At 36.2% G+C, this 24,909-nt stretch overlaps 1 protein-coding gene across 1 annotated transcript; it reads right to left on the reverse strand.

The window, feature by feature from the left end:
* Positions 1-21,576: 21,576 nt before the first annotated feature.
* LOC132644996 (heavy metal-associated isoprenylated plant protein 33-like) lies at positions 21,577-24,533 on the reverse strand. Its single transcript, XM_060361713.1, has 3 exons — positions 24,022-24,533; positions 23,577-23,652; positions 21,577-23,476 (listed from the first exon to the last, which is right to left on the reverse strand). The coding sequence occupies exons 1-3, from the start codon at positions 24,049-24,051 to the stop codon at positions 21,948-21,950; spliced, it is 1,635 nt and encodes a 544-aa protein (XP_060217696.1). The 5' UTR covers positions 24,052-24,533; the 3' UTR covers positions 21,577-21,947.
* Between the last annotated feature and the right edge of the window lie 376 nt (positions 24,534-24,909).

Raw genomic sequence — 24,909 nt, forward strand, 5'->3', positions numbered from 1 at the left:
CACTAAGCTTCTAGTTTGAGTGTATGCCGACAAGTTCCTTGCATAGCTCGAACTTGTCTTTTGGTACCACCTAGGTTAGCATATCTGAAGGATTCTCACTTGTATGGATCTTCTTAATATGCCTAGATTCGTCCTTTACCTTTTCTTGAATCCAATAATATTTCACGTCGATGTGCTTCATCCTTGCATGGTACATAGAGTTATTGCTCAAGTCTATTGCACTTTGACTATCACAATAGACGACATACTCCGCGTGATGCAGTCCAAGCTCTTGAAGGAACCGTTTCAGCCATATCATCTCCTCGCTAGCTTCAGTGGCGGCAATGTACTTTGCCTCAGTTGTTGAGAGTGCGACACACTTCTGAAGCTTTGACTTCCATAATATAGCTCCCCCTGAAAATGTGAACACGTATCCAGTAGTAGATTTACGATTATCTAGATCACCTGCCATATTAACATCTGTGTAACCCTTCAAAACTGAATCAGTTCCTCCGAAACACAAGCAATCGCTAGTAGTACCTCTTAGGTACCTAAGTATCCACTTTATTGCCTCCCAGTATTCTTTTCCAGGATTTTCAAGAAACCTGCTAACAACACACACTGCATGAGCAATATCAGGTCTACTGCATATCATCACATACATCAGGCTTCCGACTGCTGAAGAATAAGGAACTTTTGCCATGCTCTCTTTCTCCTTCTTTGTTGTAGGACACATCTGCTTGCTCAACTTCGGATGAGCAGGATGAGGCGTGCTAACGGATTTAGCACTCTTCATGTTGAAGCATTCTAGTACACATTCAATGTACTTCTCCTGATATAGCCATAACTTTCTGTTTGTTCGTTCTCGAACAATCATCATCCCCAGAATTTGTTGTGCTAAGCCCAAGTCCTTCATGTCAAATGGCTTGGACAAATCTTCCTTCAACTTGGCAATCAACTCATTGTCTTGTCCTACTATTAACATGTCATCCACATACAACAACACAATAATAAGGTTGTTGTCAGAAAATCTTTTGAAGTATGCACACAGATCATAATAGGTCTTTGTGTAAGTTTGACTTTTCATGAATGATTCAAACTTCTTGTACCACTGCCTTGATGCCTGCTTCAACCCATAAAGACTCTTATTCAATTTGCACACCATGTGTTTCTTTCCTGATACTTCAAATCCTTCTGGCTGCTCCATATAAATTTCCTCTTCCAAATCTCCGTGAAGAAATGCAGTTTTCACGTCCAACTACTCCACTTTAAGATCTAGATAGCTGCTAAGCTCAAAATGGTTCGAATAGAAGTCATTTTGACAACAAGTGAGAAAATTTTGTTAAAATCAGTATCTTGTTTCTGTTCGAAGCCTTTTACCACCAGTCGAGCTTTGTATCTGACCAGCTTGCAATTTCCATCTTTCTTGAGTTTGAAGATCCACTTGTATTTGAGTGGTCTTTTACCCTGTGAAAGTTCAACCAGCTTGTACGTGCCAATATTTTTTGTAAAGAATCCATCTCTTATTGCATGGCTTTCATCCACTAGCTTTTTTCTGGATGGGACAGCACCCCCTTTAGACATTCTGGCTCCCCCTCATCACTAATGAGGACATACTCTGAGGAAGGGTACTTGATGATTATACCCTTTTCCTTTCGGATCTCCTCAGAGATTGAGATTGTTCTTTTTCTTCCTGAGTAGGGTACTCAACTTGCTCGACATAATCACCATGTTGCTGTCCTTGCTCAGCAATCTCGTCAAGTTACTTTCTTGCTCAGCAATCTCGTTAGGTTACTCCCCCTGTTTGACAACCTCGTCAGTCGTACTTTCTGCACTCCTGGGATGGTTAGAAGGAATGGTAACAAGATTAGGGACTATACCATTCTTGGCCTTCTCTAACAAATCATCATCAGTTTTAACTTCACTTTCTCGGAAGACTACGTCTCTGCTTCTGATGACCTTCTTTTTTAAAAGATCCAACAGTCTATACCCGAACTCTTCATTTCCATATCCGATGAATATGCAGGGAACATATTTAGCATCCATCTTTGTTCTCTGCTCCTTCGGTACATGTGCAAAATCTCTACAATCGAACACATTCAGATGCGAGTAGGACACCTCCTTGTTGGTCCAAACTCTTTCTGGGATGTCAAACTCCAATGGAATTTATGGACTACGATTGATTAGGTAACAGGCTGCCTGAACTACTTCACACCAGAATGACTTAGGCAGTTTAGCCATTTTGAGCATGCTTCTCATATTCTCAATAATGGTGCAATTCATCCTCTCATCTACGCCAGTGTGTTGGGGTTTCAGTAACTGTCTTTTCATATCTGATCCCATGGCTTGAACAGTACCCTTCAAATTCCCTTGAAGTGTACTTACCTCCATTGTTATTGCGGATACGTTTTAGCTTTCGACTTGTCTCCCTTTCCATCAAAGCATGAAATTTCTAGAAAACTTGAAATATCCGATCTTTGATTTTTAAGATATAAACCCACAATTTTCGTGAAGCATCATCAATAAAAGTAATAAAGTATTTGTTACTGCTCATCGATTCTATCTCCATTGGACTACAAACATCACAATAAACCAAATTAAGTATATTCAATTTTCTTTCAAACGATGTCTAAAATGAGACTCTATGCTGCTTACCAAATAAATCGTAGTCACATGGTTTTATCGTTGTACCTTTGGCAAAGGAAATAAGTGATTTCTTGGCAAGAATTTGCAATACTTTCTCCCTCATATGACCCATTCTTCTATGCCACAAATCTGCAGAAATCTCATTTTGAGTTGCGTTCAATTTACCTCGGCATTTTTCTGCATTTGTCCTTTACAACGTGCCACGAGCAACTCCCTTTGCAATCACCAATGATCCCTTGGTGAGTCTCCATTTTTGGTTTGCAAAATAGTTCTCGTATCCATCTTGGTCCAAAGTGATTCCCGTGATTAAGTTCAATCGCAAATCAAGTACATAGCGCACGTCCTTCAGAACAATGTACATCCGACTTTTGTATCCCTGTAATCTTTGGGTAACTTGTGTTACCCATTTTCACAGTGCTGAAATCAGCTGCTACATATCTGCTAAAAAGATCTCTACTGGTGTGGCATGGTAAGATGTTGTTGTGTCAACCACCCATTCTGACTCTGCTCCTGCCAAGTGCATACATTCCTCTTCCTCGTTTATGAAGAGAACAACATTATCGTTGTTTTGCACCGTGGCAGTTGTGTTATCGTCATTCTTCTAGCCACTGCTTTCACCTTTGCCCCTATTTAGGTTTGGGCAATCTCTTTTGTAGTGACCTGATGGATTGCAATTGTAGCAATTTCTAGCTCTTGATTTGGATCGACCCTTAGACTTTCCACGAGCTCCTGATCTACCACAGTTGCTCGAAATCCTTTAGTGACTCCTGCCTCTACTTTCTGTGATGAGAGCCTGTCTGTGATTTTCAGGCTTCTTTCTCATCTTCTCATTGAGTAAAAGAGCAGATGTAACATCTTTCAGCTCAATTGAGTCCTCATCATGCAAGACGGTTGTTGCCAAATTATTGTAAGAAGATGGCAACGAGTTCAAAAGAACGATGGCTTTATCTTCCTCCTCGATCTTTATGCCAAGGTTGTCCAGTTGCGCGATTAATCCTTTTAGTACATATAAATGTGACAAAAAAATCGTACCTTAACCCATGTGTAGGGCGTACAACTATTTCTTTAGGTACAATTTATTTGTCACCGTCTTGGACATGTACAGATTTTTCAATCTTTTCCAAATGCCATATGCACTCTCCTCATCGATGATGTTATTAACCACATCATCTGTTCAGTGCAACCTCATTGCACTAGCTGCCTTTTTTATCCATTTCTTCCCAATCTTCACTTTCATGGATTCAGACTTTTTGAATTTTTCGCCTAGTGCCTTGTGCAACCCTTGTTGGCTGAATAAATCCCTAATCCTTCTCTATCATGTTGAGAAACCGCTATCACTATTGAATTTTGCTACCTTGTACTTTACTCTGGACTTTTTTTTTCACGGAGTATAGTACAACCTACTGCAAAAAATATTTCTGTGAATGAGCAGAACCCGTGCTCTGATACCAACGTGGAAATCCAAAAGAGTTTTTCACGGGCCGAGAGGAGAAACTGATATTACTATAATAAGGATTTTACACTTTGTAGGTTTGAGTACAATACTCCAAAGACCACTACACACTCAAAAGAAATAACCCTCTTTTAAGATTTCCCACCTCACTACAGTATCGCTTACACTCTCTATTTTTCCTCATAGACTATTTCTCTATATGTGTATGCCTCACTCTTCTTTCTCTCTTTGTTGGTGTGCTCGAAACAAGTGAGGGAGCTCCTCCTTTTATAGGAGAAAAAAACTTTTTTCCCAAATTTGCTATAAGAGCACCTTGATTTTCCCCCATATCTTGCCAAACTTTGGCTCCAAGGAAATCAATACTAGCCAAGTAATTTGGCACATGGGATTTCATAACACATTAGGCTGGACCCATCATATATCTCATTGTTGGTAAATTTACTTTGTAATTAAAAGAGAGAGGAGAGACCATGTATCAAGGACTCGTTTATTGGTGAGCGATTGAAAACAATCCGTCACAAAAATTGTTAGAGGTGAGAGTAAGAGAAACAACAAAAGCGCTTACTCAAGATCCATACTACAATAAGCTTAGAAATATAACTCTTTTGCAACATAGAGAGACTAGACTAGGTTACCACATTAATTTCTAGCTATTTACTTCCTACATTTAAATTTATGCTTCTATCTGCATAAGATTAGTATTCTCGTAAAAGTCGATTATAAATTCGAAAAGAGTTCACAACCCCCCCCCCCCCCCCCCCCCCCCTCTTCCCCTTCCCTCCCCCTTTTGGTACTTTCAATTGTTATCAGAGACTGCTCTCTTAGTCCTTGCTTTTTGCTTTATGGCAAATGCAAAAAAATCATGACAACACATACAAAGTTATTGGAGCTCAACTCCAAGTGGAGCTTCTGCATCAAGACCATCATGCTTCAGTGGGCAGCACTTCACTTGCTAGAAGTCGAAATAGAAGCACTCGTGAAATTCTATGATGTCAAAGTATGGTGAGTCATCAAGAAAGGTGACTTCCCTCTCCACAACTCAAAGAGAAAAGAAACCAAAAGTACTTATTGATTTCCTTGATATTATTATATTGATGAACAAAAGATAGTTTTGCATAGTTTTGCAAGTGAACGCTAAAAATCTTCTATACAATGTCATAAGTAGAGAAATCTGGAAAAAAAATCAAACGTTGATATATGGAAAGAAAAATGTGGGATAAATTTGAAGTTACCTATTAAGGAACCAATAAAGTGAACGAGATAAAGATAAACTTTCTAATTCATGAATATGAATTATATCAAATGAAGGAAGGCAAATCTATTGAGGACATGTTCGACAGATTCAACAAAATAATTGAAAATTTAAATATCTATTAAGAAACCGTACTTAAGTGGTGGTAAATCAGAAAAATTCTAAAAAATTTATTCTTTGTGCGACAAACAAAGTCATTGGTATTTAATGTAGAGACTTTGATAAACTATTTTAGATGAAATTCTTGGTGATCTTATAGCCTTTGAGAAAGCCCATTTCAAAAGACATGGACAAAAAAAGGAGAAAAGAGAATTGCATTTAGATATATCATCACTGAGTTTGAAAGTGGAGGAGGAGGAGGAGGAACAGAAGAAGATAAAAAAAAAAGATATTGCAATGTTTCCAAAACTATATTAAACGTGAAAAGAAGAAACAAGAGCAACAGAAAAGGCAGATCAAATTCTAGAATCAAAATAAAGAGTAGGAAACGAATGATGAAAAATGCTACAAATTGAGAGAATATGGAGACTTGTCCAGAATGAAAGGAACAAAAACAACCGTAAAAATATATTCTTGGACCTTGGAGGGATGAAGATGAACTAGACAATAATCATGAGAAGGCTGTCAAATTTTATTTCGTGGTAACAGGTGAAACAAGTGAAGTAAATTTCTATCACTGCCATAAATGTAATAAATTTCAAAATATTATAAATATTGCTTTAGAATATTTACACAAAGTTCTTGATTAGCTCAAGAAACTTAAACGGGAAAACAAGGGCTGAGAAATCAACCTTGAAGTTTGTAAAATCAAAAAAGATCTTCTTCAAGAAGAACTTCAGAAATTTCATATATAAATTATTTGTTTGTACAAAGTTTGCTTGTGTTTTATCTTTCCTGATTAAAAATCATATAAGAATTTTTTTAAGATAAGCTACCCGTCACAGTTCAGTCAGGTCTAATCAGTCGACTCATTCATTCAAGTCAACTAATGAGTTAGCCATTGGTTAATACTTTGCTCTCTCATGCTTTAACTTTGGTAGATCTACATTAACACGTCGTATAAATTTAAGTATGTTGACAAAAATATTTTGGTTAGTGATATTTGGCACAAATATCTAGATTTAGTGTCATTTACACTTTACTTCTTAGCACTTTCATTACAGTTTCGAATGCGAATTGTTGTATACGAGCTTATGTTGGTATGTTTATATGAATAGGTACAACAAGGACCAGCAAAGGGTATTCCAGGCAGTTTTGAGTGATTCCGAGGCTGTGTACCTCGATTGAACGTTGCGAAGGAAGTTCCAGCACTTGAAGGCAAAATCTGACCACTGAAGGGTCTCATGCGCTGGCCATGCGCCGCACAGCCAGCGCACAAAAACACTATTCCTGAATCTCAGACAGACCATGCGTTGGTCATGCGCCGCACAAGAAGAACATAAAGGAGGTTATGCGCTGGCTGCGATGCACAGCTAGCGCACAAGCGGCGTCAGTTCTTCTAAGTTGATCGGGATTGGACCCACTTATCTGATATTTGCCCTAGCTTATAAATAGTCGTTTTTACATTAGAATAGAGGACTTTTGACCTAGAGAGAGTAGGAGTTGCCGTGGAGGCCGGAGATTATTGGGTTTTATCTTTTCTTCTCCTTATTACTAGTTTTTATATTTTCTTTGAATGATTGGTTGTTTTTTCTCCATGTCTATGTGGAGCTAAACTTCTCGTTCTAGGGTTGTGGTAAACCAGGATTATTGATGTTTGGTGATTATTTCTTATCTTAATATGAGTTGTTGAGTTTGATTGCTTCTTTAATTCTGTTCATAATAGCTTGATTGTTTGGCCAACAGTTAGGTTCTATCGACTATCTAATCTACATGTTTGGGAAAGATGTTGTTAGATTAGAGAAGGATTAAAGAGGGCGTGATCTGATTATCACTATAGTTGGGCTAGGATTTGTGGCTAGGATAGGAATATACCTATGCGCTGTGTTCAATTAAATACCATAAACGAATTGCGTTCTTAACAAGTCAATTCCATAGGAATATAGGCGGCGAATTGTTTCGAATAGGCCAGTAGTAGTTCGGGAGAATACTACGAGAGTTAATAATCCGGTAAATTAGCAATCGTCGACAATTCGGATTAAAGCGAAATAGTTCGAAAACTCAACAGGATTGGTGAACCAACCGCAACCCTGGAACATTCGTCTCATTGATAATATAAAACCCCGCTCTTTCTTTGTTGAAGTTCACTATTTGTCTCTTTTATCTTCAATTAGTTTATAATCACAATCTTCGAATTTCATCTCTTGTATAGATAATTTGGATAGTTTAATTTAGTTGACGGTTAATCATAACTCCCTGTGGGTTTGACATCCGATTTCTAAAATCACTGTATTACTTGTACGACTACGTATACTTGCGTGTGTGTTTGGACGCAACAGTTAGGAGACAAAAAAAAAAAAAAAAACTTAAGCAAGCAATTTGAAAGCTAACTTAAAAAAAAGATCCAAGTGAGCTTGGGTACCTAAAAGGATGCGAATCTTTATTTTTTGCAGGAACACTGTTATGTTTGTGGGCCTGATCGACTGCGACATCTGATTTAGACTGGGTTTAGGATCTTTTTTAGTCTATATATACATGGCTTTCATTCATAATTATGCATCCTGTTAAAACATCTTTCATTGAGAAGTAAGAGTTGATGAAGATTGTAATTTTCTTCCCCATGAGGGTTCATGTTAAAATTATGTGTTCTTCTTTTTCGTTTGCTTTAATTATCGTGTCTCGTAACAAACACCACAAGCAAATATACAACACAAAGGAAAATGATATCCTAATAGTGAATGTTCCAGATATATGACACATGAGAAGCAAGTATCTAAATCAGTTACTAAAATAGATGGCAGATCGGTAAGATTTGAGGATAATGCAAAATAAAATGTGATTGACGTTTGTAAAATTCCGCTTGAGACATAAATGAAGTATATTTAGTTGATGTATTAAAGCACAACCTGCTTAGTATCAGTCAACTATGCTACAATGATTACAAGGTGAGATTTTAATCCTTAAGATGCACTGTTCACGACAATTCAGGTAACATTACACACACATATATATATATATATATATATATATATATATATATATATATATATTTATTATTCTACAAATAGTATCTTTTTAGCATCTGTTTTGACTAATTTTTCGCTATCGCATAAAAAAAAATCTGTAACGTAAGATTGCATTTGATTGAGAAATTTACTAAGCATCATTTAGTTAGTGGTCTTCATAAATTCAATATCTCTAAGAACCACATATGTGATGAATGCCAACTAGGGAAGCAAATCAGATCCTCATTCAAGCTCAAGGACATTGTTTGTACCTCTAAATTATTACAGTTGCTACACGTGAAACTTTTCTTTTTATCTTACTAGAACTACTAATATTAAAGGAGAAATGATATATATTTATTATTTTTGACTTTTAATCATGTTTTACCTGAATAATTTTCTTAGCTCATAAAGATGATTCTCTAAAGAATTTTAAGTTTTTCTATAAAAAAAAAAAAAATGAAAAGAAAAAAAGGTTACTACATAACTACCATGAGAAGCAAGAAGAGTTAAAAACAGATTATTATGGATGTCACCCTAATTAAGTGATTTTGATATTTCATTTAAGCATGTAGTTATTCACGTACTATGATAATTCATTCTAGTGTTATTTGCATGTCTAAAAATTTGGTTCATCACTCCAGGGCAAGCATATAGATAGTAAACATCATTTTATTAGAGATCATGTTCTTAAGGTAACATTAAGCTATTATTTCCGAAAACGAAATCTTAGCTTGCGGATATTTTTTACTGAACACTAGTAGAAGACAGATCTTTTACTCTTAGAACTTCTATTGGAGTCTATTTTTGTTTCCTATCGATTATAAATTTATATTTGCATATTTATTATGTTCTTCTATTTCTTTTTTTTTTGTAACCCTTTAATTTTGTAATTAGTGCCAGTTCATTAATTTGTTAGATAGTTCCCACTTTGTTCAAATCATTTTTCCATTTCTGAAATTTCTTCTTATTTAAAATGCCCCATCATTACTTCGCCCTGGATTCTCTTCCCTCAAATCTTTTAATTTTCCGACTTCCCTTCTATCGATTCATTGTCCACTCTGCATATACATATCTATGCAAATCACCTTCTTCATTCTAACCCTTTCTTCTCTATTACCTCCAAATGCATCCGTGTGGATGTAACGATCCGTTTGGTCGTTATAGTGCTTTTGACCCATTTACCCCGTTGACCTTTCCCCGATCCCTATTAGTACGATTTTGATCCGCGGGGATGGGTGGCATGGTTTCCGAGGTAATCGGGCGAGTTTTATGATGACTTATGAGGAATAGAACCTTAAAGTTAAAAAAATGGTTGACCGAGACTTGACTTTTGGGTAGACGGACCTTTTTCGGAAATTCGTCGATTCCATGAGGTCCGGAGGGTCGATTATGACTTGGTGGGATGTTCAGTTCAGTTCCGAAGGCACTCGGTAGTGTTTTGGGTTAATGGTTGGAAAGTTAGTTTTTGGCCAGTGGGTGTTGACCCGGTCAAATAGATCATTGATGGAAATTTCGAGACCACACGATGTATGGTTTGCACCTGGGAGGTCTCGGGTGATTGTTGGAATTAGGGAATGACTTGGTGAAAACCAAGAAATTCTGGTTTTTGGTGTCTCACCCTAGCAAGGCCGAGCGAACCCACCTCAGCGAGGTCTGGTCCGCGGGTGCAGAAAGTTGGATTCCTTGGGAATCCGCTCCAGCAGACGGTATTCTGCCGGAGCGGAAGCGCGGTAGCGGATGTTTTCCGCTGCAGCGGAAATCGCTGTTCCAGAATCATTAAATGGTAAGTTAAACCCTTCATTTCCCATTTCCAAAAATTATTTCTCCTAAGTGTCTCATGGGCAATTTGAGGTGTTTCTGAGTGGATTCTTCTTGGGGTAAGTCTCTCTAACGTTGTTATCCAATATTTACCTTTCCTAAGCTTGAATCAATGGTGGAAATCTAGAAAACTAATGGAAAAAGATGAGTCTTAACCTTAACTTTGTTATTTGAATTCTAGGCTTCAAATGTGAGATTAACTGATGGATTTGACTAATCTAAGCATGGAATTTCATTAATTAGTAACCAATTGGCTTGAATCTTCCATTTGAGTCAAGAAATTAAATATGAAAAAGCTAGGGTTTATGCCTAAATTGGGTTTTTTGCTTTGAATAATGAAATTGACCAACACTTGAGCTAAATTAGCAGTTGGAGAGAAGAATTGGACTTCTAGAATATTGGGTTACCTATTACATCTTTGAAATACCCGTTTTATTCTTGTGGGACCGATTTCACTCTTTTCCTTAGTTGTTTTTTATTCAATTGAATGTATAGAAAATGGGTACCGTTGTTTCCCGTTTCTAACTTAGAATACGATAATGGCTAGCCTCTAAGTATTCAGAGGCTCTTCGGAAGGGCAAGGCTCAGATCGGACTGTTTGTGGCATCAGCTCGGCATCGAGGTAGGTTACGGCTTACCTTTTGGTTAGACTCCAGTTAGCGAAGCATATGTGGAGTTAGTTATTGACGGAGAAAGCATGTTATGCCTTCGGGCATAAAGTTCCCATGGAATCCTTAGGTAGGTATTGTTGTTGATTTGTGGGCTTATCGCCTCTTGTTGTGTATTGACTTGTTGCCATGTGTGTGGTATTGGACTTGTTAGTTTGTTTCAATATTGTGGTTATGATACGGTTGCCTCTCACTTATCTTTACATTATCATTGATAAACGAAAGAACAAGATATTATGCATTGCATCCATACTCATTTTCATGATACACTGATATGATCTGTGATTGGTACTGATGAAGATAAGTGAGAAGAAAACATCTAATATTTTGGACAGACTTGATATATTAGCCATCTCTGGGCTGTGTGCAGAATGGCTAGTGATATGGAAGCCACATCTGGGCTTTGTGCAGAGTGGCTGGTGTTGTGGAAGTCATCTCTGGGCTGTGTACGGAGTGACTAGTACATGAACTTTGCGGGTCCCCTATCGGTCATGACTATCGAGACGTGGAGGTTATCCATCCGTGGCATGTGTGTACAGAGATAGACTGTCACTTCCCAAACCGGAGGGGTCATGAAGGGCGGTCGGGCCTTGCTTGTCGAGCACCACTAGACACCCTTTCATAACATAACCATAATGAAGGTGGACCACGAGGGTCATCATACGATAACCTGCTAACTCATACGGAAAAAAACTAGGAAGGGACAAGACCCAAAAGGACATATATACATAAACACGCTGAACATAATAGTACGAGCCGACAAGGCTGCCACAAACATCTATACAACAAAATACAAGCCGAGAAGGCCATGCAACGTCTAACTGTGCCATACCTGTCTACAAGCCTCTATTAGAGTACATGACATAATAAGGTCAGGACAAGGCCTAGCCATACCCATATGTACAACAAAAATACCGTACTAAGAAACGACAGATATTCCGAGTGCTCCAATATAAGCTGAACAACAACCTACTGATGCGGACCATCATCCTGTCTACCTGAACCTGCGGGCATGAAACGCAGCGTCCCCCAGGAAAAAGGTGCCTCAATACGAATAAAGTACTGTCTATGTAACGCATGAAAGGAACATAAAGAAGACATGAAAGCAAGATAAGGTAAAGGTACAACCTGCATATCTAAATTTCCTCTGAGGGCCATGATATGCATAAGTACTGTATATATGCGTATATAACGCCTGCTCATATATATATATATATATGCGTATATAACTCCTGTCAGGCCTCTGTGGGCATCATTATCCAAAACGCTGATCAGTGGTGCGTATGTAACGCCTGTCATACATATATGTATATAGGCGTATATAACGCCTGTTGTGGGAAATCATCATCATAATATCATATGTGTATATAATACATAAGTATGATATAATACATCCTGAGTCTGTCGGAGTGATGTAAGGTCGTTACACTTCCGAAGATTGTTATGAGATAGCTTTCCATCAACATGTGGCTCTATGAAGCATACTAAATCTGGAGAAGGGCTTGCTAAGAACAATATTACTAGAACATGAATCAACACAAACATCTCTAGCTACTAAGAGCGGATTCATCATGATATAAGGCTTTAGATACGTTTCGTTTCATAATGATCATGCCAAGAGAAAGAAGAGGTTAGTCTTAACATACCTCAAGTCTTCACTGCAATCCAATAATGAACTTATCACAACTAGTGCGCCAATCCTAAAACAAAGAATGCACATATGAACTCAGATGGCGCTAGTACATCACGTATATCAAATGATAATTCGATTCTAAAATGAAACGCGCAGCACCTTCTTTACTTTCTCTTAACTACCACACAATCAACAATCAGCAACAAGAACAAGGACTTCAATTAACTCCTTTCTAAACTCAATCCATCAAGATACATGAGTATACACCAAAACAGTTCGATATACGCTTCATATATGACACCTACACACCTCCTTCGTTCAAATACACCAAGTATAACAACCTCAACACAATCTCAACATCAACTAATATCCATACAATAAGAATTTAGCTCAAAAACACATTAATAACATGGCTCAAAACATATTACAACTCAACATAAACTCAAGTTCATATTTGAACATTCCCTCCAAACCGAGTATAAACATCAAATACACTCATAAACATGGAAATAAAATGAATTCTTGCCTCAAGGACACAAGAACACAGCAATTTCAAGATTACTTCCAAAGCTACAACAAAAAGGAGAAACAAGCTTTAACAACACTTCAGAAACTTTTGGCACTTGATTCTCACTTTAATTCCTTAACTTCACTTGGGGGTTGATTACATATGTTGGAAAGGGTTTCTAGGAGTGTTAGAGGTCTGGGAAATGAAGAAAATGAGATATAATGAGGATACTATGAATTATAAACTAAAAAGGGCTGCCACCAACATCAACATACAGTCCATATTTACGGACCGTAAATAATATACAGCCCGTATAATTGGACCGTAAATTGCCAACAGTGGCTTACCCCTACTGTTACCAAAATATAATGGGAGTCAAACAAATATACGATACGTATTCCATATACGGTCTGTAAAATCCAACCGTAAATCCCAACTTTCGTTGAAACACATTCTCGTCAATTCGTTAACCTCTAATCCTTCCAACACATACTAAGCATGAACTTAAACCCTCGTATACTCAAGATGAACATGTCTAACCTTATAAAATGTCTAATCTTATAAAACCTCAAAGATAATTCCGCTCTCCAAATCTATAACAACCAACTCACGAAGAAACTCAACGCATAAAATACGAGGTGTAACATAGACATTTCGCCAGTGCATATCATTGCATTGCATATGCACTCATTACTTCATTCATATATTACATTGATTCGGCCTTGATATTCCTATTGTTGCGTTAATTGTTCTTGGACTGTGTTGTGATTGTACTTGATTACTAGCATGCCTATCTTCAGTTCATATCTTTTATATACGTTATCTAACTATTGCCGGCCTATGAAACCTACCAGTACATAGTGTTTGTACTGATACTACCTTGCTGTACTCTTTTTTTGAGTGCAGAGTTCGTGACAGGCTCTACATCTATCCCGCGAGAGTGATCCCGAGGCCAGGCTCACGAGTGTCCAGGGTGAGCATCTGCTGAGTCCGCTGCCTGGAAACTCCTCTATCCTCTGTCTTTAGTATTCCTATTCTCAGACAAATATTTATTTCCAGACTTGTATTTCTAGACAGTTGTATTTAGATGCTCTTGTATTATTCAGACCAGATCTGGGGGTTGTATATTTAGATTCCGCATTGCTATCTATTTATGATTTTAGACTTCTATTGCTTCTCATTTATTGTTTATGTTTTTTGGATAAATGACTAAGGGACGGGTTCACCTACCAGGTGGGAAAGGGTAGGTGCCCGCGCGATCCGTAATTTGGGTCGTGACAATGGAATTCAAATTTACTCAATTTTATCAAGAATCTGTCCAGATTGACTATGATCATTCGGATGAGTTTTTGTTTTCCAATACAGATGTTTATATGTTTGACGTCTCTAAAACCATGTTGTGAAACAAGATGGTAAGTGGCCTATGAAAATTTAGCATAAATTCAACTGCATCAGAAAATCAAAAAGTACTTGGGTAGCATATATGAGGCCAAAATCAATTTTTGGGAGTTAGAAGTCCAAAAAAGATTTTACAAAACTGAAGATCAAATCTCTTGCACACAGAGAAATTGTTAATCTGGAAAATCATAAAAACTCTTAACTGTAAAAGTCAGAATTTTTTCGAGTTTCACGGATTGAGTAACTTTTTTCTCGTATTTCCCCTATTACCTATAAATTTGGCGCGCATGTTTTTTTTGAACATGCTTTTACCTAAGACAAATGAACTTGCATCTCTTATTCTTGGTAAACGTCTAGTTGTTTATTTTTCAATTTGACTCAGTTTTAAATTGCAATTGTTCTTTATACTCTAACTTCTTCAAGAATGTGTGGTGTGATGATTTTGAAGTCTATTTCGAACAATTCAAAAGGTGTTACGCCTCTGATACTCTTTCAAGTAAATTGAGACCAAACAACCTTAGCTTCGAAACTAGGATTATTGCTCACATTATCGCCACAACCATATTTTCACTCTCTAATTCTTATAGCATTTTGTCTCAAAGAGACACCTTCATTTTCTATTGCCTTGTCACCAGGGGCGGAGCCAGGATTTTCAGCAAGGGTGTTCATATTTTAGGACAGGGGATGTGTGAGGGGAAAAAAAAACAACACATGAAAAACACAATGCCTCTAATGCAAAAATAAAAAAATTGTGCCACAGCTGGGATTCGAACTCGCGTCCTGAGCAAGAGTTTGCACACCCTTAGCCACTGGACTATCCTTTATTTCTATATCAAGGTTGTTCATTACTAGTATATATCCACAAAGTTTTATATTTAACATAAGCATCCGACAATTTTTTCCGACGAAGGGTGTTCATATGAACACCCTTGAGTAGCTGTGGCTCCGCCACTGCTTGTCACCAAGAATTAAGTGAAACATTTTTATTGGGTCATGAACTACATGTTGGAAAGCACTTCTAAACGCAATAGTCTTCCCTATGGCATATTCATCTCTCACCTTTCCGAATTTCACAATGTGAACCTTGATTTCTTTTCCTCTACTGTGACTCGGGATTACAATTCAAATGACGACCCTTATATGAGATATTTTCGTATCAATGAATTTTGGATAAGAGACAAGATGGTGAAAATTAATCAGATTAGGAGGTGTTTGGACATACAATTTGGACTTTAAGTTTGAAGTTCTAATTTGAATTTTATGTTTGTTTTATGACACTTTGAACATAACTTCAACTTGATATTTTGATTTTAAATCTTAAATTCAACTAAAGTTAGAATTCCAGTTTCCAAATTTGTGGCATCAATCTTTCTTAAAATTTAAAAGTTGACCATACTTTTAAATTTTACAAAGAAAAAAAAATCATAATTTTAAATTTTGTAAAAAATAACTCATGCTCGACGTGAAGAGAGTGCTCGTACCATGTAGGAGTATTATATTAAAGAATAGCTAGTTACTACATGCTATTATTGATTTATTGGACTAGTTGATCTTTATGAAATTATGTGTATTTCAAAATTTGTAATATCATGTAATTGCAAGAATTTATTTTTAAAAGGAACATAGAGATGTGAGATTTACTATTATGGCGCCTTACGATATTTGGATATACCTTATTTATGAATTATAGTTTACTCATTTGATAAGATTGTGTAAGAGTTCGAAATTTTTTTATAGTTTTCACAAATTGTAAGTTTTTCATATTTATGAGAAAAAGGTACAACATTTAAAATCCAATGCAATTTGCACGTCCAAATATAATTTCGTCTTCTAATCAATCTCTACCTAAATTAATAATTTTAAATCATGATTTCATTTTCATGTGCAAACGCCGACTTAATTTTAGAAAGGTCAATAGGAAAGTGATCACTTGTAAAATGTGACCTATTAATGTAAGAATTTTAAGGTGAAGTCAATGAAAATGAAGTCCTAAACATTAAGATGTAGTAGGGGGTGGTAGGTGTCTCCATAAAGGAGAAAGTCCACAGAAGCAGAATTATAAGTTTTGGATCTCGAGCTACAATTTAATGAATGCCTCATGTGACCAAACAACTTTCCGTGAATCTCATCCGTTGAATAATTACCTTCCTGCAAAAACATTTTCAGGAATAACAAGTCCTTTAATTTGTTCCTTTTCTTCTTCTTTTTTTCTTTTCCTTATTTGCATGGGAGAAACCAAAAAAATGGAGAGAATGAAACTGATAATTTAACTCAAACTTATTGCATGAAAAACTTCCATTAATAGAAGGTAAAATCTGAGTTTTTTTAATTTGTTTTAGAAAGAATTGGTCTTCTAATGGGAAGTGTAGGAGTTAACTTTTCTTTACAAAAATCTGAAACACTTACACATTTTAAAACATTTTATGAGAAGAAACTTTCTTTAGATGCCTATTGTGTCAAAATACAGGAATTTAGACCGTTCAAATTTTAAAAAAATGTACTTCTATTTTGGAAGTCTACTAATAATTTTAGCTACATTTTTCTTAAATATTCTTATTTGCAAGAACTCTATTATTTCTTCCGCCTCAATTCATGCAACATAATTTTTTTAATTTTTTTTTAAAAAGAATGTCATGATTTTTTATTTAAAAATTTTTTAACTTCAAACTTATATTTACGATTCATAAGATGATTTATAGTCATACAGATTATTTTTTAAGTTTTTGTTAAATATTATATCCAATCAAATAAGAATACATGAATGGAAAGGAATAAAGTATTCCTTTGAAACTAGTAGAGTAGTATAGTACTTATAAAAATTTGGAAAAATACTCCTACTAGTTTTATATGCAATGTGAGACAGTGATGATAAAAGTAACATGCAAATGCTTGGGGTTATAACACATTAAAAGTCATATTTGTACATGAGTTATGACTTGGGGAAAAGATGCTGCAAACAGAGTTGTACTTTTTTGGCTAAAAGTGCCAAAGAGCCCCACCAATCACACACTGGTGGGACCCTGTCCAGTGCCTGGGGTATTGTACTTTGTCTCATTGTTATATGTATATTTTTCGTATCTACGCTTATATCCAACCTTATTTTATTAGATTTCCTTATCATTCTTGCATATTACTCCTCCATTAGCCCTGTCTTATTTCTGCAGCTTTCCACTTTATTTTGACAATGAAATGAATAGCATTAATTTACTTACTTTAATCACAAAAATATTTAGGTGTTATTTTCTTACTTTTTCAGACGTCACAATTATTATTCTCTTTTTTTTTTTTAAAGTTTGGAGGAGAAGAGAGAAAAACAATTAGGTGGTACATTCTTATGGTTAAGAAATGACAAAAATCTATTCATAATGCTGTATTTTTCAACTTGGATATTTCAAAAACTGAATTATCCACACAAGAATATTGCTAGTTATATATCAAACATGAATATAATTGATGGAAAAAAAAAAAAGAGCGTGATATGAGGTGCTTTTTTTAAAAAAAATTTAAAAGTGTTTTTATGATTTATTTTCTTATTGAACAATAAATGGGTTGAATTTCAGGAGATTGTAGCAGCAAGGTCACTCTATATGATAATATTCATTGAGCATTTAATTCATTTGCAAAGAATTCTACCCGCCACTCAACGAAATTTTACTTCAAAGTGATTACCGCGATGAAAGATTAGTCAACACTTGCCCTTGGGAGCCAAAGGCCCCTACCATCGGTCGACAAACGGATAGCGGGTGCATGCTTCATTTCTAACTCGAATTCTGATTTTGCGATATCTAGTCATAATTCAATGCATGGTAATTGTGTGCCACTAAATTTTCGATCATGCACGATCACCAGTTGTGCGAATAAATGGTTCTTCTTGTAATAGGTTGAATTACTATTCCGATATTATCTCAATAAGGTAAAACGAACGATTTAACTTCTATGCATAGGCAACTTTTTAAATTATCAGGTTACTTAAAAAGAATTTAAGTTATGTATCTTGTCAGTAACCGGTAAAGGTGATCTTATAATGTAAATTCCTTACATGAAGGTGGTACATTAACTTAAATTCCCTAAAAGTAATCACAAGTAACTATACATAAAAAAGTGAGACTAATAATTTAAAAAATAAGACATAATATGCTATAACACGTTAAAATATAAAATAATATATAAGAATTCTATTATTACACCTATATACATTCTTTTTCTTTTAGAGTATACATAGTATGGAAAAGAGGGTCCGGAATCAAAATGACCCAAAAAAAATGTTTTGAACCAAAATACCCAATAAAAAAAAGTGACAAAAGTACCTTTAGCGGAGTAATTTACTGCGCTAAAGGACTTAACCGTAACAACTTTATTTTTTGCAACACTTAGTGTTTTTTTTCCTACTTTGACCAACGATTAGTCGTGTGTCAAGACTCCGAAACGTCAATATTTTATATAGAACCTGATATTTTTTTCTGCGTATAATAATGCAGGCTCAATACATCAAGGATACGTAAATGTTCAGATCGTCATTTTAGGGGTTGAAAAGGTGTCCAAAGTAAGTTTTGTTTGAAAACTTTAGGTTTAAGTGTTCTATATACATAGACGTCCATTTTTGTTTGAAGACTTGTTGTCATTAGCATAAAGTTTTTTATTTTTAGGGTTTAGATTTAAGTGCGTTATTTTTTAAAGCGTAACTTTATTTCGAATATATGCGTTTTTTTGCGCTCGGACGTCCGATTCACGCGATTTTTTTTTTTTTTTGCAACACATTCGAAATAAAGTTACGCATTAAAAAATAACACACTTAAGGAACACTTAGTGTTTTTTTTCATAAAAAGATCGCAACATCTTATTTTAATAAATCTTTTCTTTGCAACACTTGGTGTTTTTTCCATACTTTGACCCACGATTAGTCGTGTGTCAAGACTCCGAACATCAATATTTCATATAGAACCTGATATTTTTTTCTACGTACTATAATGTAGGTTCAATACATCATGGATACGTAAATGTTCGGATCGTCGTTTTAGGGGTTGAAAAGACACCCGAAGTAAGTTTTGTTTGGAACCTAAAAGCGTGTTATTTTTTAATTAAGACATAACTTTATTTTGAAAATAAATCTAATTCTAAAAAATATAAGGTGAAAAACTAGTTGTCAAGTGGTTAAACTTTAGATGGTCATAACATTGCGCTATGATGCCCGTTTTACGCAATTTTTTGTTTGATCTTGCGTATTTTTTCGAGATCTACGCGGACAAACTGCGGCGGTTTGGCCGAGCCAATTTTTAAACACTTGTTATCCTATTCAATTTCAATTTTCCCCCAAATTGGCTTGAAGTTTATGATTTTCTTTACTTATAATATGATGATACGCAATAGATTTCAACGTAAAAATTCCGAGGCAATGTATCTGTTAATGTTAATTTCACTTTTGTGGTTTCAATTTTTCAAAATAAAGCTGACTAATTTTCTCGACATATAAAGTTGACTAAAATACACTTAAACCTAAAGTTTTCAAACAAAACTTACTTCGGGCACCTTTTCAACCCCTAAAATAACGATTCGAACATTTACGTATCCTTGATGTATTGAGCCTGCATTATTGTACGCAGAAAAAAAATATCAGGTTCTATATAAAATATTGACGTTTCGGAGTCTTGACACACGACTAATCGTTGGTCAAAGTAGGGAAAAAAACACTAAATATTGCAAAAAATAAAGTTGGCCAAATTTTTTTTTTTTATGTTTTTTCTATAACACAATAGTTTACTGCGTTATAGATTTTTTTTTTTTTACTGGACACTTTTAGCACAGTATTTTACTGCGTTAAAGGACTTAATCGCGCCGTTACTATTAAATCCTTTAGCGCAGTAAATTATTGCGCTAAATGTACTTTTATCACCTATTTTTATGTTGGGGTATTTTGATTCGAAACGTTTTTTTGTTAAGGTCATTTTAGTTCCGGACTCGTGGAAAAGACTGGAGAAGTCATAAACTTAGAAATTCCTGTCAAAGTGTCAACGCCGTTAGATTTTTTCGATATAAAAAAAGTGGTTAGCTTGTCTCTATCACGCATCACATGCTCTCTCACTCTATATATAAATTTAATTGCAACAAGGTAGAACTCATAAATTAGTACTCATCTTCTTCTTTTCTGAGAAAGAAATGATAAAAGCAACAATTGGAGAGATTAGGAGAGAGAATATTTTATCATGGTTAAAACATCTTTGGTTAATCAAATAGATCTGATCCGTTAGATTATTTAAGAGACATGTGGCGAAATTTTAAGGCTGTACTTGGGGAAATGGAGGGATGAAGTACTGGAGGTGAGCCAAACCGATATAAATATATACAAGTACATTAATATTGCTACTGTGTGCCACATTTACATTCATGGATCTGCCTTCCGCACTATACCCAATTATGCTACTCCTACACTCCTAGCCCAGTACTGTCTTCTTATTTTAAAATTCTTATTCAAAAAATTTAAAGCAATAAAGTACACACTCGATATTTTAAAAACATTCTATAGGAAAACAAGGAAATAAGAAAAGGCACAAGTACTGCAACTCTAAATTCCATCCAAACATCCAACATATAGTAAGTCTAATATGGTCTTAACCAGTATAAAAATGAAACATTTCTCTTCCCCCTTTTTTTTTTTTTTTTGATGCATCCAGCCATCATCTGTTATCTGAAACTTACTTGACCAATCCGGAATTTGCATATATTTATAAAGCACTTCCTATGGCATCTAATTAAGAGAAAGCGTTTTCTATCAAAAAAAATTCATATTTAGAAATTTATCTTTGTAGGGCAGAGGGAGAGATAAGAAAGTGGGTCCAACTAAGTTTGATCCATATTCCATAATGAATGAGCATGTAGGGCATGCACCCCACCATAATAGGCTCCTCCATTATTTCACTAACAAAATGGAGGACACTATAATATATAACTGAAAAGGGCAGCAGCAGTGGCAGTAGCAGAGATGACCAATTGTTTTAAACTATCACACAGTAGTGAAAAAGAGTGAAGCTCCATCATTGGTATGGCCACACAACATCTTAATTGATAAAATACATTCCTCCTATTAAATTTTACAGATAAGAATGTAACAAAGATTAGATTTTTAAAATTTCCCATTTTCTTCCAATTTTATTTCCTTTGCTCTTCAAAGATATATAAAACATATACAAACATCTCCTTCCATGAGAGACCAACTTACAACATCCATGTCCCTCCCCCTCTCTCCTAAAGACTTCATATACCATTAAACCCTATCATGAGACCCCTAATCTAATCTTAGGATTAAAAAGGAACTTGATAAAGGAAGAAGAAAAAAAGTAAAACATAAAAATAAAAAAGAGACCTAAGGTAAGGTTCAAAGGGAAAATTCATCTCCTTTCTATATTGTGGCATGAAAGACTAACAAAGTCATTTAGACTAATGATGAATGCAGCCACCATCCATTCTCTGTCTTAAGAGCGCTCACATCCTTCACATCACAGTGCAACTGTTGGTGTTTTCATCACTGAAGAAGGTGCTGTAGTTATCACTTGGAGGTGGTGGAGGGCCGTAGTAATACGGGTTGTACGGCGGTGGCATGTAATTCACTGCTGGTGGTGGCCGAGCATACATCATTGGTTGAAACCTTTCATTCCCATTGGCACGTTGTTGCTGCATCATCATAGCTGCCATTTGCTGTTGTTGTTGCTGCTGTTGTTGCTGCATCATGTAAGGATTGCCAGCCATAACCTCAGAACCAGCAGCACCTTGGAAGTAGCCACCACCATTACCACCACCGCCACCCATTGCCGCTCCTGCCGGTAAGCCTTGGACTGCCGGAACATGATTACTCATCTGGCCCATTGGATTACCCATTTGACTCATTGGGAGACCACCCATTTGGCCCATCTGGCCCATTGGATTAGGCATGTTACCCAACTGGCCCATATTTCCACCTGGCGCACTCATAGCCATCATCCTGTTTGGCATGCCTTGCATCCCATTATTTCCTCCACCACCATTTTTAGCCACATTGCCATTCATGTTAGGATTTCCTCCACCACCACCGCCGCCACCACCACCATTCGGCTGCCCCGGACCGTTCTTGCCACCCTTTTGAGCAGATCCTCCACCTTGATTTTGATTTCCTCCATTACCACCACCTTTCTTACCACCATTATTTCCACCCATGTTAACCTGAACAGGAATGTTTCCACCACCACCATTACCACCGCCTTTTTTCCCATTTCCACCGCCATTGCCACCATTGTTCCCGCCACTTCCACCCTTCATAGGCTGAGGGTGCTGTCCATTCATCATCAGATTAGGCATCTGACCACCACCATTACCACCCATCATCGGCTTCATCTGACCGCCACCATTACCAACCACCATTGGCTTCATCTGAGCTCCTCCACCGTTACCACCCATCATCGGTGGCTTCATCTGAGCACCAGGATTACCGCCCATCATCGCCTTCATCTTATTGATGGGGATATCATCCATTTCATCATCAAACTCATCGTCATCAAATTCATCGTCATCATCATCAAACTCATCGTCATCAAACTCATCGTCAGTCAAATCATCATCCTCAGGCATACTAAACTTGACAGCTTTCGGGTTCTGGTCTTTGCCCATGGGGGGAAGTTTGAGGCCCTTGAATTGTGGGGGCAGTTTCAGATCTTGGATTTGCTTCAACTGTTGAAGTTGTTGCTGATTTGGCATTTGAGGCCCCCCTCCACCACCACCTTTTGGCTGATTGTTATTCCCACCTTTCTGAGCTTGGCCTTGTGCTTGGCCCTTGTTATTGCCACCTTTACCACCATTGTCAAGTTGCATGTTCTTGAACTGATTATTAAGCTGATTTTGTTGGTTGTTGTTACTGGCCTTGGAGGCGGCACCCCAAACCTCTGCATGTTTCCCACTCTTGGCTAATTTCTTGATCAGTGTAGCAGGGTCTACATTTCCAGAAACAGTCACTTTTCCTTGTTCTGAATCTATGCTCGTCTTATAAACCCCTGAAAAAATAAAATGACCTTATAAGAAAATGAGTAGGCATAAAATAAGCCATATTTTTGGATGTTTAGATAAATAAAAATGGAGTCTTGGAATGAATACCTTCAATCTTTTGCAAGATTTTCTTTACTTTATGCTTACACCCATCACAGTGTATATTGACTTTAAGGACACAAGTCTGCATGCACAAGCAAAGCCAACCAACACAAAACAGAGTAAAGTAATTAACTTTCTCAGAAAAATCCAACATTCAAATACAGAAAGAACAAACAGAAACACAGAGGAAAAAGAACAATAAACCAGAACAAGCTTTGATCTTTCATTAAAAGAGATACCAATTAATTCATAAATGGCAAAGAATGAAAACTAAAACAAAAACATTAGAAAATGGGAACAGAGGATCTTTGAGTTAGAAACTGAAGCAAAGTCCCTAACACCACCCATTAAACAAAAAAAGAAGAAGAAAAAAACACACACATACACACATTTGTACAAGTACATTATAGATACACATTTGAATGAGCCAATTGAGAAAAGAACCAAGTACCTGGATCTTCAAGAACTCTTCTTTACTCATATCTCCAAGTTAATGAAAAAAACCAAACAAAAGGGGTAATCTTGAAATGAGAAAAAAGGGGATTTTAGTAGTAGCTAATAGATCTGATAGAAAGCAAAGACAGCTTAAGAATTAACAAGGAAATGGTGGAATCTACACACTATAACTTAAACAGTCTCTTCTCCATTCTTTTTCCTTTTTTTCCTCAAATGGGGTTCTGCCAAACAGACACAAAGAGTGAAATGTGGGGGAGAAAAAACAAAAAAATGAGAAAATCTTGGTTGGAAAGGAAAGAAAAGTGAGCTGAATTAGACAAGGAAAAAAGGAAGAGAAAGAGAAGGTTTTAAGGGGTGGTGGGTAGACATTATAACTTCTTTGCTTCCTCTATTTCAGAGTTAAAAGAGAGAGAGAAAAGAGGTAACACTAAAACAAAGAGCAGACCAGCACAAAGAGTGAGAGAGTAGCAAAGAGAAATAGAGAAGAGGGTGGTCTATAAAAGTTGTCACTCACACTTCTTTCTTTTGGCCTTTATTTAATAGCATTAATTTTCATTTTCTTTATTAATTTTAGGGCTTTCTTGTAAGTTCATCAGTATTAAAAATTTTCTGGTTTTTTCCCTTTTGTTTTTAGTTTCTTTTGCTTCTTTTATTTCTGGGTAGTTTTTGCTTTGAGGGGATTTGGTGGCTTAGTTGGCTTCTTGGCTTGGCTTGGCTTAGGGGCTTTTGTTTTGTTTGGTTTATGGCTTGTTGTGAGTTTGGTTGTCAGCTGGTCAGCAAAATGAGAAGAAAGAAATTACTCCTCTCAGTCACTTTTATTTGTCTATTATGAACTTTACACACTCCTTAAGAAATAATAAATAAAGGGTATATTTTATCATAA

This window comes from Lycium barbarum, chromosome 6 (genome assembly GCF_019175385.1).
Source record: "Lycium barbarum isolate Lr01 chromosome 6, ASM1917538v2, whole genome shotgun sequence".
In the NCBI taxonomy this organism is placed as follows: Eukaryota; Viridiplantae; Streptophyta; class Magnoliopsida; order Solanales; family Solanaceae; genus Lycium; species Lycium barbarum.

Coding starts and splice junctions, on each gene's coding strand:
- LOC132644996 (XM_060361713.1), bottom strand. CDS start 24,051: ATGAGTAAAGAAGAGTTCTTGAAGATCCAG. Junction 23,653..24,021: donor AAGAGTTCTTGAAGATCCAG/GTACTTGGTTCT, acceptor TTGTGCATGCAG/ACTTGTGTCCTTAAAGTCAA. Junction 23,477..23,576: donor AATCTTGCAAAAGATTGAAG/GTATTCATTCCA, acceptor TTATTTTTTCAG/GGGTTTATAAGACGAGCATA.